This window comes from Leucoraja erinacea, chromosome 6 (genome assembly GCF_028641065.1).
Source record: "Leucoraja erinacea ecotype New England chromosome 6, Leri_hhj_1, whole genome shotgun sequence".
Classification (NCBI taxonomy): domain Eukaryota; kingdom Metazoa; phylum Chordata; class Chondrichthyes; order Rajiformes; family Rajidae; genus Leucoraja; species Leucoraja erinaceus.
In genome coordinates this window covers 81,685,586-81,700,090 of record NC_073382.1, presented here as the reverse complement: position 1 = coordinate 81,700,090, position 14,505 = coordinate 81,685,586, and the positions used below count along the sequence as shown (strand labels likewise).

General features: G+C 46.5%; 1 protein-coding gene across 2 annotated transcripts in view; it reads right to left on the bottom strand.

Moving 5' to 3' along the window:
• Positions 1-12,914, bottom strand: part of rrm1 (ribonucleotide reductase M1 polypeptide) — a 58,244-nt gene extending 45,330 nt beyond the window's left edge. The window contains exon 1 of one of the 2 annotated variants that reach the window (XM_055637429.1): positions 12,768-12,914. In XM_055637429.1, the coding sequence (XP_055493404.1) occupies positions 12,768-12,786 (19 nt within the window). In that variant the 5' untranslated portion in view covers positions 12,787-12,914. Of the gene's footprint in view, positions 1-7,729; positions 7,855-12,767 lie in introns of those variants that run through there. The other variant, XM_055637430.1, reaches the window with a different exon arrangement.
• Positions 12,915-14,505: the final 1,591 nt, after the last annotated feature.

Sequence of the window (14,505 nt, the reverse complement as noted above, 5' to 3'; positions counted from 1 at the left end):
ATTCTTACCGGGTACAATAGAGAAGATGCTTCTCATTGCAAGGAGATTAGAACGAGGTCAGACTCAGAAAAAAAAGGCAAGCCGTGTATAAATGGCTGGTGGCCATTTGTTAATGAATCCATTCTGCCCCAGTACTGACTGTCCCCTTCTCAATCGCAATTAATCTGACTCTATAATATGTACTTTTGATTACTTAAACATAATTATGAACAACAGTTTAATTGGTTGCCATGTTGCCGTGAACCGGAAGCAGTGAGAGCTAATATTGGCTGGAAGTCGGTCAGGTGATAGCTGATCGAGCGCGATCAGCCGAGAGCATAAAACCGGCCAGGTCGGCAGTGGGTGGAGTGCAGGGAGTAACTGAGGAACTTCATTGTTAAATTAGGCACATTAGACAATGAAGTTTGCTCTAGGGGCGCGGCCATTGGGAAACGGCGAGTCTTTGGCACGGGAGTCCGCGGAGAGAACACTACGCCAAAAGTTTCCAAAAGGACGGAACGTGGTAAAGACAATGGCGGGTAAGCTGATTCAGTGTGTGGCTTGCAAATCGACCAGGTCGGCAGCAGGTGAAGTGCAGGGAGTAGCCGAGGAATTTGATTGTTAAATTGGACAATTATTTAGCCAGGGTAGCGGCCTTGTGAGGGAAGTGCGAGATGAGGAGATTCTGTAACGGCAGACGAGATGCAAGGATTGTCTGTTGCCTCCCTGGTGCCAGGGTTCAGGATGTCACGAGCTGAATTCAGAACATCCTCAAGAGAGAAGGTGAACAGCCGGCAGTAGTTGCGCACCTAGGCACATACGACATCGGGAAGAGGAAGGAGGTTCTCCAACGTGAGTAGAGTTAGGAAGAAGATTGAAATGCCGGACTTCTAGAGTGGTTATCTCTGGATTGCTTCCAGTACCTCGTGCTAGTGAGGACAGGAACAGGGAGTTAGGGGATCTGAATGTGTGGCTGAGGGGCTGGTGCAGGGAGCAAGGATTTAGATTTATAGACCACTGGGATCTCTTCTGGGGTAGGGGTGACCTGTACAAAAGGGACGGGTTACACCTTAGCTGGAGGGGGAGCAACGTTCTGGCAGGCAGGTTTGCTAGGGCTACACGTGTGGGTTTAAACTAAAATATTGGGGGGGGGGGGGGGGGGGGGGGGGGAAAGGATTGACAAATTGGGAAGATGGAGTCGAAGGGAAGTGAGTAAAGGAAAAATTACAATAGATTCTCAAATTAATGTGAAGGAAAGTTCGAAAAGGGGTAAAAGAGTACGGTCAGGGCCAATTGCGAGCGGTGTGAGGGGGGACGTGAATACAGAGGTCAAAGTGGATATGAATGCGCAAAGTATAAGAAATAAAGTGGACGAGCTTGAGGCTCAGAAATTGGCAAGTATGATGTTGTGGGAATTATTGAGAATTACATAGACAATGGGTGCAGGAGTGGGCCATTCGGCCCAGAGCCAGCACCGCCATTCAATGTGATCATGGCTGATCATCCCCAATCAGTACCCCTTTCCTGCCTTCTCCCCATATCCGGACTCCGCTATTTTTAAGAGCCCTATCTAGCTCTCTCTTGAAAGCATCCAGAGAACCCGCCTCCCTCTGAGACAGAGAATTCCACAGACTCACCACTCTCTGTGAGAAAAAGTGTTTCCTCGTCTCCATTCTAAATGGCTTACTCCTTATTCTTAAACTGTGGCCCCCTGGTTCTGGACTTCCCCCAACATCGGGAACATGTTTTCTGCCTATAGCGTGTTCAAGCCCTTAACAATCTTATATGTGTTCGTGGCCAGGGCGTGAGGGGGTTAGAGATGATTTTATACGCTCCCCTCCTGTCCCTTGCAGTGTACATTTTGTCAATGGGGGGGGGGGTTGCAGCCAACAACCTTCTCAGCTGATGTCGCGCTTGGTGGCTGAGCTTAACCAGACCATGATGGAGCAGGTGAGGACAGACTCTACGATGGCCATATAGAATTGGACCTTCCAGAGAAAACAAACCAAGTTTGTCCAACCTGTCTCTATAAATAATACCTTCAGAATTATTTATAGTAGCATTCTGGTAAACCTCTACTGCACTCTCACGGGTTAGAAGGTAGCAAAACTAACGCCATCAGAAAAGAGCATGAGAGTTATAGCAAGGAACTATAAGGCAATTAGCTTAACAGTGGTATAGAAATAAATTCCTTAAAAATAGATTTCAACATTTTGTGTTTAGTTTATTTTTTTGAAAATTATTTTTAAGGAAGACCTTTGGAAAACAATGATGGGTTCTACGCAGTCAACATGGATTAATGAAAGGAAACCAAGAGTGCCATAGGGATCAGTACTAGGGCCCCTGCTGCTCACCGTAAGGGAACAACGGTAACATATCCAGGTTTGATGATACAAAATTTGTCTTCAGAGAATATATACAAGTAAACAGGAGGAGATGTCGCAGGTGCAATATAATGTCATCCACATAGGTAAAAATACAGATAGATTTTTTTTAATGGCTGAATTGCCTATTCCTATTTCTGAAGTATTTTCCAATACATTATGCAAGGTTTGCTAATTGACATACATACTTCAAGAATGCTCAATTTTTATTCCTATTTGTTACCAAAATGTTCTACCATTCATTGATTTGTTCCGCTGCTACCGCCGCACAAGGTCTCAGCGGGACTGCACCTGGAGTATATTACAGGTTCGGCTTCCTTACCACAAATGCGTTTGTCATTGAGATTAGAGCAACAATTTCAAAGCTGGGTGTGAGATACAGTTTAATATACAACGAGTAGACCACACCTATACACCTACACTCAAAAATGTGGGTAGGAATTTTTTTCGATCGCACTAAATTCTTACCGGGTACAATAGAGAAGATGCTTCTCATTGCAAGGAGATTAGAACGAGGTCAGACTCAGAAAAAAAAGGCAGGCCGTGTATAAATGGCTGGTGGCCATTTGTTAATGAATCCATTCTGCCCCAGTACTGACTGTCCCCTTCTCAATCACAATTAATCTGACTCTATAATATGTACTTTTGATTACTTAAACATAATTATGAACAACAGTTTAATTGGCTGCCACGTCGCCGTGAAGCCAGAAGCAGTGAGCTACTATTGGCTGGAAGTCGGTCAGGTGATAGCTGATCGAGCGCGATCAGCCGAGAGCATAAAACCGGCCGGGTCGGCAGCGGGTGGCGTGCAGGGAGTAACTGAGGAACTTAATTGTTAAATTAGGCATATTAGACAATGAACTAGCCAACATAAACAAGTTTGCTCTAGGGGCGCGGCCATTGGGAAACGGCCTTGTGAGGGAAGCGCGAGTCTTTGGCACGGGAGTCTGCGGAGAGAACACTACGCCAAAAGTTGGAGCGGACGGAACGTGGTAAAGACAATGGCGGGTAAGCTGATTCAGTGTGTGGCTTGCAAATCGACCAGGTCGGCAGCAGGTGAAGTGCAGGGAGTAGCCGAGGAATTCGATTGTTAAATTGGACAATTATTTAGCCAGGGTAGCGGCCTTGTGAGGGAAGTGCGAGTCTTTGGAGCGGAAACTATGCCAAAAGTTGGAGAGGACGGGACGCGGTGAAGACATGATGGGCAAGGTGATTCAGTGTGTTGCTTGCAGGATGTGGAAGGCCAGGAACAGTGACGGTGCCTCTGGCTGCTACAACTGTGATAAGCAAAGATCCTATAGCAGAGCAAGATAGCTTAATCCTGCGAAATGCAATGGGCTGACGAGTAGTACGCTACGGAGGGGATCCTGGGCATTTTTCCCTGCCCATTTTAGTAACCGGAGCCTACCTGACCCGATCCGATTCACAGTGTAATCAATGTTGCGGGGCAACAGGTTTTGTGCGTAATATAGGGTTAGATTCATAATTCTGTTAGTTCATACTTCTGTTAATTATTGTTAAAGAATAAAATGTTTATAAACACACATACATGAATGTGATATAAATGTATATAATCATATAACACACACAATTATATTTCTTCTGATTTTTATATCCAATTATCAACTTTATTTCAGACTAGCCAAGGGACATTAAATAAGAAACATTGTAAACCTCCCTGCAACTTCACACTCACACTAGGCCCTATCCCACCCCTCAACTCTTCCCCCCAGCACTCCCTCCCCTCCCCCCACACTGCAATGTCTCCCCCCCCTATGCCCCTCTCCCCGCTGCCCCGGGCCGCGCACCTCCCTCTCCCCGGGCCGCACACCCCTTCTCCCCGCTGCCCCGGGCCGCACACCTTCTCCCCGCTGCCCGGGGTAGAGGGAGAGAGAACAAACTTTTCACAAACTAACAAAAACATACATAAACATTTGATAAACAAACAAAAATAATTATTCATATAACATCCCTAAATGACAGGTAAAAATTACTATGAATGAGGGACTGTACCTGCACGCCAGCAAGAAGCCCGTGCTCGCGGTCTGGAGCCTTTAATGACAGCGAATTTTAAGAAAACCCGAGCTTTTTAAAAATGTAAATTTCCAAGGCTATTTTGCTGCAACATGGCCGGTGCAGCGGTGACTCGTTACGATTATCCATGGTCGTTTTTTTTTAAATCCGTATTTCCGTATTCTTATCGTATTTCCGTACGAAATACGGAAAATCCGTACTGCTTGGCAGCTATGCGAATGGCATGTTGGCCTTCATAACAAGACAAGTTGAGTATAGGGGCAAAGAGGATGTTTTGCAGTTGTACAAGGCCCTAGTGAGACCACCTGGAGTATTGTGTACAGTTTTGGTCTCCAAATCTGAGGAAGGACATTCTTGCTAATGAGCGAGTGCAGCGTAGGTTTACAAGGTTAATTCCCGGGATGGCAGGACTGTCATACGCTGAGAGAATGGAGCAGCTGGGTTTGTACACTCTAGAATTTAGAAGGATGAGAGGGCATCTTATTGAAACATATAAGATTATTAAGGGTTTGAACATGCTAGAGGCAAGAAACATGTTCCCGATGTTGGGGGAGTCCAGAACCAGGGGCCAGTTTAAGAATAAGGAGTAAGCCATTTAGAACAGAGCTGAGGAAACACTTTTTCACAGAGTTGTGAGTCTGTGGAATTCTCTGCCTCAAAGGGCGGGAGGCCAGTTCTCTGGATACTTTCAAGAGAGAGCTAGATAGGCCTCTTGAAGATAGCCGAGTCCGGGGATATGGGGAGAAGGCAGGAACGGGGTACTGATTGTGGATTGCCGAACCCTGGTGTAATGTGTTAAAGGTGGGTGGAAGGTGATGTGGAGTTGACATTACTGTGTCTACAATGTTGGAGTGGACTCCGTTACTGAATGGTCTGGTTCCTGCTCTAATACATACACTGGTATTTGGCCACCGGTTTGATCTGTTTGCTGTTTTCCAGTGTCTGAACGTCCCCAACACATGCTGATGAGGTTGGAATCCACAAGCGGGACATTGATGCTGCCATTGAAACGTACAACCTGCTGTCCGAGCGCTGGTTCACTCATGCCTCCCCCACCCTCTTCAATGCTGGCACCAACAGGCCTCAGCTCTCCAGGTACACTACCCCTTGTCCCCAAGCCTGGGCTCCTCACCATCTGTCTCCAGCTTGTGATATACTTGTCGATGCAAGGAATTGCAGATGCTGATTTACAACAAGACAAAATTAATTGCTGGAGTAACTCAGCAGGTCCAGCAGCATTTCTGGAAAGCATAGATAGTAACGTTTGGGTTGGGGCCCTTCAGACTGAAGAAGGGTCCCGACCCAAAACATGGCCTGTTCATGTTCTCAGACAATCCTGTGTGACCTGCTGAGTTCCTCCAGCAGTTTGTTTTGCTCAAGATTCCAGAAGTGTCTTGTCTCAACTGCGGAAATGTTTTTTTTCTACTGGTTTTATTGTCTTATTTCAGTGTCAGTGCTCATCAGTTGATGGATGCCAGGAAGGCGGGCTCTTTTTCTCCCCCATTTTTCATTTACTTGTCAGAAGAGGCCGTTTGGCCAATCAAGTGAACTCCACAATCCGATCATGGCTGATCTGTCTATCCCTCTCAATCTCATTCTCCTCTTTGCCCCATAACCTTCAACACCCTTGCTAATCAAACATCTGTCAATCCTTGCCATAAAGAATCATTTAGAATGTAGATGAGGAAAAACTTTTTCACACAGAGGGTTGTGAATTCTCTGCCTCTGGGGTGAAGGCAGGAACGGGGTACTGATTGGGGATTATCAGCCATGATCACAGTGAATGGCAGTGACAATAGACAATACGTGCAGGAGTTATCATCTGTCTCTCCCTCCTATCCCCATTGCCCTGCATTCTTCCCGTGACTGGTCTTCTTAAACTGAAGCTCATGCCTGTCGCTTGCAGGTGGAGGAACTGAAGACCCAGCTCCAAGTGGCGGAGGACCAGGAGATGCACGAGTTCCAACACAAGGAGATACTCGACCTCAAGCGCTCAATGACCGATGAAGTGAAGGAGAAGGAGGCGGTGCAGCGGTCCAACGAGGAGCTCAGATCCAACATCAAGAAGACAGAGAGCGAAAGAATCAGGTACAGGACCGACACGGCACACAGCCCAGGAACAGGCCATTCGGCCCGCAATGTCCCTGATGTCATGTTGGCTTGGGTAAAATCAGTACCCCGTTCCTGCCTTCTACGAATATCCCGACTCCGCTATTTTTTAAGAGCCCTATCTAGCTCTCTCTTGAAAGCATTCAGAGAACTTGCCTCCACCGCCGGCTGAGGCAGAGAATTCCACAGACTCACCACTCTTTGTGAGAAAAAGTGTTTCCTCGTCTCCGTTCTAAATGGCTTACTCCTTATTCTTAAACTGTGGCCCCTGGTTCTGGACTCCCCCAACATCGGGAACCTGTTTCTTGCCTCCAGCGTGTCCAAATCCTTATATGTTTCAATAAGATCTCCTCTCATCCTTCTAAACTCCAGAGTGTACAAGCCCAGCTGCTCCATTCTCTCAGCATATGACAGTCCCGCCATCCAGGGAATTAACCTGGTAAACCTATGCTGCGCTCCCTCAATAGCAAGAATGTCCTTCCTCAAATTAGGAATTAGATTGGGGATGATCAGCCATGATCACAGGATGATCAGCCATGATCACAGTGAATGGCAGTGCTGACTCGAAGGGCCGAATGGCCTACTCCTGCCCCTATTGCCTGCCTAGGTAGACTATATACATGATTACATTCAAGCTGCCGAATGTACACATACAGAATAAAGGGAATGACGTTTAGTGTAAAGTCCATTATAGTCTGAACAGTAGTTTTAATACAGGAGAGCTATGCTACAAGAAGTATTGTCAAGGCTTTCAGAAATAACAAGTTAAAGCATGTAATTTTCATTTGCTGGCAGATCGGACCCAGCTAGAAACTCGAGCTTCATTCGCCCGGTCAGGAGCAGTGGATGAGATCGTCGGCCGGCACCAGGACTGCCTGAAGCAGCCGGTGGGCACTGCGGGAGTTTGCAGAGCAGTCGGAGGCTGCGTACGGAAAGTAAGGACAGAGCTCGCAAACTTCCCGCCACTCTGACAACACGGCGCCTGGGCGCCAAATTCAAACCGAAAACAGTACAGAGTAGCAGCCACACACACACACACACACAGAACCCCTCGGGGCACCCGACACCCCGCCCCGCTGCATAAGATCAAGGTCCACGCTTCCCCGCCTCTGCCCAATGACCAAATCAATCCCCGTCTCATGCAGATCCAGACAGTGCCGCGCTTAGATCAGTCAGTCTGCAGCATTAGCAACAAAGAGTTAGCTGCACATGCTGGCTTTTACCAAATATAGACACAAAGTGCTGGAGAAACTCGGCTGGGCAGGCAGCATCTGTGGAGTGGAATCAGTCAGACAGACGGCGTCTCGCAGTTCCGGGTCGGGAACCCTCTTCAGACCAAAGATCTTCGCTATAAGATCTTTGCTTCAGACTAAAGGATCTTTGCATCAGACTGATGGGGTGCGCGGGGCGGGGGGGGGGGGGGGGGGGGGGGGGGAGCGAGCTGGAAAGGAGGAGGGGCGAGCCAAAGTCTGCCGAGTGATAAAATGAGATAAAGGGGTCATTGGCTGATGGGTGGAGGAAGTGACAAGGGCTAGGGAGGAAAAGAAGACAAAAGAATGTCAGACAAGGAGAGAATAGGTGGAAGGGGACAGGTGAGAGGGGGAAGGCGGTAACATTGAAATAGGGGGAATAGACAATGTGCAGTAGGCCATTCGGCCCTTCGAGCCAGCACTGCCATCCAATGTGATCATGACTGATCATCCCCAATCAGTACCCCGTTCCTGCCTACTCCCCATATCCCCTGACTCTGGTATCTTTAAGAGCCCAATCTAGTTTTCTCTTAAAAGTATCCAGAGAACCTGCCTCTGCCAGAGGCAGAGAATTCCACAGACATAGAAATTAGGTGCAGGAGTAGGCCATTCGGCCCTTCGAGCCTGCACCGCCATTCAATATGATCATGGCTGATCATCCAACTCAGTATCCTGTACCTGCCTTCTCTCCATACCCCCTGATCCCTTTAGCCACAAGGGCCACATCTAATTCCCTCTTAAATATAGCCAATGAACCGGCCTCAACTACCTTCTGTGGCAGAGAATTCCACAGATTCACCACTCCCTGTGTGAAAAATGTTTTCCTCATCTCGGTCCTAAAAGATTTCCCCCTTATCCTTAAACTGTGACCCCTTGTTCTGGACTTCCCCAACATTGGGAACACTCTTCCTGCATCTAGCCTGTCCAACCCCTTAAGAATTTTGTACATTTCTATAAGATCCCCCCTCAATCTTCTAAATTCTAGCGAGTACAAGCCGAGTCTATCAAGTCTTTCTTCATATGAAAGTCCTGACATCTCACGAATCAGTCTAGTGAACCTTCTTTGTACTCCCTCTATGGCAAGAATGTCTTTCCTCAGATTAGGAGACCAAAACTGTACGCAAAACTCCAGTTGTGGTCTCACCAAGACCCTGTACAACTGCAGTAGAACCTCCCTGCTCCTATACTCAAATCCTTTTGCTATGAATGCTAACACACCATTCGCTTTTTTCACTGCCTGCTGCACCTGCATGCCTACTTTTAATGACTGGCGTACCATGACACCCAGGTCTCGTTGCATCTCCCCTTTTCCTAATCGGCCACCATTCAGATAATAGTCTACTTTCCTATTTTTGCCACCAAAGTGGATAACCTCACATTTATCCACATTATATTGCATCTGCCATGCATTTGCCCACTCACCCAGCCTATCCAAGTCACCTTGCAGTCTCCTAGCATTCTCCTCACAGCTAACACTGCCCCCCAGCTTCGTGTCATCCGCAAACATGGAGATGTTGCATTCAATTCCCTCGTCCAAATCATTAATATATATTGTAAATAGCTGGGGTCCCAGCACTGACCCTTGCGGTACCCCACTAGTCACTGCCTGCCATTGTGAAAAGGACCCGTTTACTCCTACTCTTTGCTTCCTGTCTGCCAACCAGTTCTCTATCCACATCAATACTGAACCCCCAATACTGTGTGCTTTAAGTTTGTATACTAATGTCTTATGTGGGACCTTGGCGAAAGCCTTCTGAAAGTCCAGATATAACACATCCACTGGTTCTCCCTTATCCAGTTACATCCTCGAAAAATTCTATAAGATTCGTCAGACATGATTTACCTTTCATAAATCCATGCTGACTTTGTCCAATGATTTCACCACTTTCCAAATGTGCTGCTATCACATCTTTAATAACTAATTCTAGCAGTTTCCCCACTACCGATGTTAGACTAACTGGTCTGTAATTCCCCGTTTTCTCTCTCCCTCCCTTTTTTAAAAGTGGGCTTACATTAGCTACCCTCCAATCCTCAGGAACTACTCCAGAATCTAAAGAGTTTTGAAAAATTATCACTAATGCATCCACTATTTCTGGGGCTACTTCCTTAAGTACTCTGGGATGCAGCCTATCTGGCCCTGGGGATTTATTGGCCTTTAATCCATTCAATTTACCTAACACCACTTCCTTGCTAACCTGGATTTCACTCAGTTCCTCCATCTCATTTGACCCCCGGTCCCCTGCTATTTCCAGCAGATTATTTATGTCTTCCTTAGTGAAGACAGAACCAAAGTAGTAATTCAATTGGTCTGCCATGTCCTTGTTCTCCCATGATCAATTCACCTGTTTCTGACTGCAAGGGACCTACATTTGTTTAAACTAATCTTTTTCTCTTCACATATCTATAAAAACTTTTGCAGTCCGTTTTTATGTTCCCTGCCAGTTTTCTTTCATAATCTATTTTCCCTTTCCTAATTAAGCCCGTTGTCTTCCTCTGCTGGACTCTGAATTCCTCCCAGTCCTCTGGTAGGCTGCTTTTTCTGGCTAATTTGTATGCTTCATCTTTTGTTTTGATACTATCCCTGATTTCCCTTGTTATCCACGGATGCACTACCTTCCCTGATTTATTATTTTGCCAAACTGGGATGAACAATTGTTGTAGTTCATCCATGCAGTCTTTAAATGCCTTCCATTGCATATCCACCGTCAACCCTTTAAGAATCAATTGCCAGTCTATCTTGGCCAATTCACGTCTCATACCCTCAAAGTTACCTTTCTTTAAGTTCAGGACCCTTGTTTCTGAATTAACCATATCACTCTCCATCCTAATGAAGAACTCAACCATATTATGGTCACTCTTGCCCAAGGGGCCATGCACAACAAGACTGCTAACTAACCCTTCCTCATTACTCAATACCCAGTCTAGAATAGCCTGCCCTCTCGTTGGTTCCTCTACATGTTGGTTTAGAAAACAATCCTGCATACATTCCAAGAAATCCTCTTCCTCAGCACCCTTGCCAATTTGATTCACCCAATCTATATGTAGATTGAAGTCACCCATTAGAACGGTTTTACCTTTGTTGCACGCATTTCTAATTTCCTGTTTGAGACTCACCACTCTCTGTGAGAAAAAGTGTTTCCTCGTCTCCGTTCTAAATGGCTTACCCCTTATTCTTAAACTGTGGCCCTTGGTTCTGGACTCCCTCAACATTGGGAACATGTTTTCTGTCTCTAGTGTGTCCAAGCCCTTAATAATCTTATATGTTTCAATGAGATACCCTCTCATCCTTCTAAACCCCAGAGTGTACAAGCCCAGCTGCTCCATTCTCTCAGCATATGTCAGTCCCGCCATCCCGGGAATTAACCTTGTAAACCTACGCTACACTCTCTCAATAGCAAGAATGTCCTTCCTCAAATTAGGGGACCAAAACTGCACACAATACTCCAGGTGTGGTCTCGCTAGGGCTCTGTGGTCTCCCTAGGGCTCTGTACAACTGCAGAAGGACCTCTTTGCTCCTATATTCGATTCCTCTTGTTAAAAGCCAACATGCCATTTGCTTTCATAAAGAATACCTTGACTTTGTTCACTGCATGCTGTACCTGCATGCATACTTTCATAGACTGATGTACAAGGACCTCCAGATCCCGTTGTACTTCCCCTTTTCCCAATTTGATGCCATTTAGATAGTAATCTGAAAGTAAAATTCCACTGACTCGCAACTCAGTGTGAAAAGCTGTGGTCTCGACCCGAAATGTCACCTGTTCTCTTTCTCCAGAGTTGCCTGACCGGCTGAGTTATGGACCTGTCCCACTGTACGAGGTAATTCAAGAGTTCTCCCGAGTTTCCCCCGATTCAAACTTGGAGATTTATGGTAATAGCCGCTCGTAGGTGCTCGGGGCTCTTGTGGACATTTTTCAACATGTTGAAAAATCTTTACGAGCTTACCGCGTTTCCAGAGTACCTGCCATTAGCGTTACGAGTTGCCAAGAGACGTCCCAAGCTCCGACGTACCCGCTACGTACATTCCAGGAGCTTACCACGAGTTTGATTTTTTTTTTAAACTCGGGAGAGCTCTTGAATTGCCTTGTACAGTGGGACAGGCCCTTTACTCCAACACTTTGTCTTAACTGCCCCTCCAGCCCAGCCTTGATAACTCATTGCCCAACGCCACGCCGATCAAATGAGGGAAGCCTTCCTCTGCACCCAGGACCTTGCACCGAAAGTACCTTGCCCCAGGCCGGCCTCAGGCCAATTCACCCACTATCTTCCCCCCCCCCCCCCCCCCCCCCCCGGGGGAAGAAGGTCGTAGATGTTGGGGGAGTCCAGAACCAGGGACCGCAGTTTAAGAATAAGGGGCAAGCCATTTAGAACGGAGACGAGGAAACACTTTTTCTCACAGAGAGTTGTGAGTCTGTGGAATTCTCCGCCTCAGAGGGCGGTGGAGGCCGGTTCTCTGGATGCTTTCAAGAGAGAGCTAGATAGGGCTCTTAAAAATAGTGGAGTCAGGGGATATGGGGAGACGGCAGGAACGGGGTACTGATTGTGGATGATCAGCCATGATCACATTGAATGGCGGTGCTGGCTCGAAGGGCCGAATGGCCTACTCCTGCACCTATTGTCTATGTTTCTATGCTAATTGGCTTTTGTAAAATTGTAAAATTATAATTTATCACCAGTGTGTGTATGTGTGGGATAGTGTTAAGTGTCCGGGGTGATCACAGGTCGGCGTGGACTCGGTCGGACGCTGTATCTCTAAAGTCGAAAAAACGAAATAAATCATTTTTGATCTCCGGTGCCAGTTATTTGGATTAGTTATAGTATTAATACGAAACTCTGGGTTTTAATGTTCAATTAATGCATCATGCGTTCTCTCTGTAAGTGGACTCGGGCGAGAGAGAGTTAGATTTAAGCCCTTGGGGCTCACGGAATCAAGGAATATGGGGAGAATTCAAAGGCTCCCCCCACACCTCGCCCCTAATGCAGGCCCAGAGCCGGAGAGAGTCGCCCCTACCTCGCTTAATGACGAACATAGCGGCTGGAGGGATCCGGGCCGTGTTGTGAGAGGAATTCCTGCTCTACGCTTTTCGCGCCCGAACTTCAGTCCACGCACGAAAACGTACGCAATCCAGCAAACTAGGCTGTGAGTGGCTAAGCATCACACACATTCATATATATAATTTATAATATATATATATATATATATATTTATTTATATTATATATATATAAATATATAAATATATATATATATTTATTTATTTATTTAATTTGCGCACAGTGTGTGTTAAAGCAATACAAGGGAAAGTGCAACAAAGAAACGGGGGCTGGGGAGGGAAATGGGCAGAAACAGTTGGATTAAGCAGGTGGAAAACATTAAAAAATAAAATTAACTAAACTATGTGAAGTGATAGATGAGCTATGTCACACACTGTTCCCCTACAACGATGATTGCACTGCGAGCGACATAACGGAAGTCACGTTTTGCTTGCCAGGATGGCGGCCGTGACGCCCCTTTCCCAACTACACCTCAGTGTATTCTGAACCAAAGATCCTAAAGCGGAGCAAGATAGACCACTCCTGCTAAATGTAATGGGCTGACGTGTAGTACGCAACGGAGCGGAACGTGGTCCCTTTTTTTCATCCATTTCAGTAACCCGACTCAATCAATCAAAGACTTTATTGTCATTCAAAAAGAAATCAACAAATGCAAGTCTGAACGAAATTTTGTTGCACCTGGCTCACCGTGCAACGTAAAATAACAAAAGGATAAAATAGATAAAAAGATAAAATAGATAATAGTGGCAGCACATTATATGGAATTCAAGAGTCTGATGGCTCGGGGGAAGAAGCTGTTGCAAAACCTGGCCGTTCTGCTCCTTATACTGCGATACCTTTTGCCCGAGCAGAGTGAACAATCCACGATGGAGATGTGTGGGGTCTTTTATAATGCTGTTGGCCTTGGACAAGCAACGTTTGCACGCAATGTCCCGGGTTGAAGGAAGAGAAGTCCCGATGATTTTTTCAGCCGTCCTCACCACTCTCTGCACGGACTTCCAGTAGGAGGCAGTGTAATCAACGTTGCAGGGGAACCGCTTGTGTTAATAAATTATAATTCTGAAAATGAGGAGAAGATCTTTACCAAATGTAGATGGTTTATGCATGCAACCTATAATGTAGCTACCTCATCACCATTAACACGCCCCATCATATCAGTATAACTATGATATCCTCCCCTTGCTTCCTCCCATTTTGGTCCCGGTATGCCTGTAGGCTGGATGCAGCCAGTGCTGGGACGTGTGTACCATGTGCTTTAATAAACGCTTTAGTAAAGGTTACAGTGTGTCAGACTAAGCACCTTTACATGGTGTCAGCTAGTTAAACTCGCGCCTCCCGTTTACCGGTTTTCTTTTCATTGCTACCCCGCGTTCCTTGTTTGGTCTTCCCTTGAAATGGCTTCCTTGTGCCGAAAACCATCTCCCCTTGTCTTTGATGCTGACATTGCGGAGCGATGGGCTACTTTTGTGATGGATTACACCCACTTCGTTAACATTGTGCACAGGAATGACCCAGCTGTTGTCCGAGCCTCCCTCCTGCTTAACCTGGCAGGTCCCGACGCCATGAAGAGAGCTCAGGCTTTCGTCTACGATCCAGCAGTCCTGGATGACAACGGCCAGCCCGTCGAGCCAGCTGAATCTGCCGATGACCCGGTATGTCTTTTGCGCAAGTTTGCCGAGATTTGCGACCTGCCCT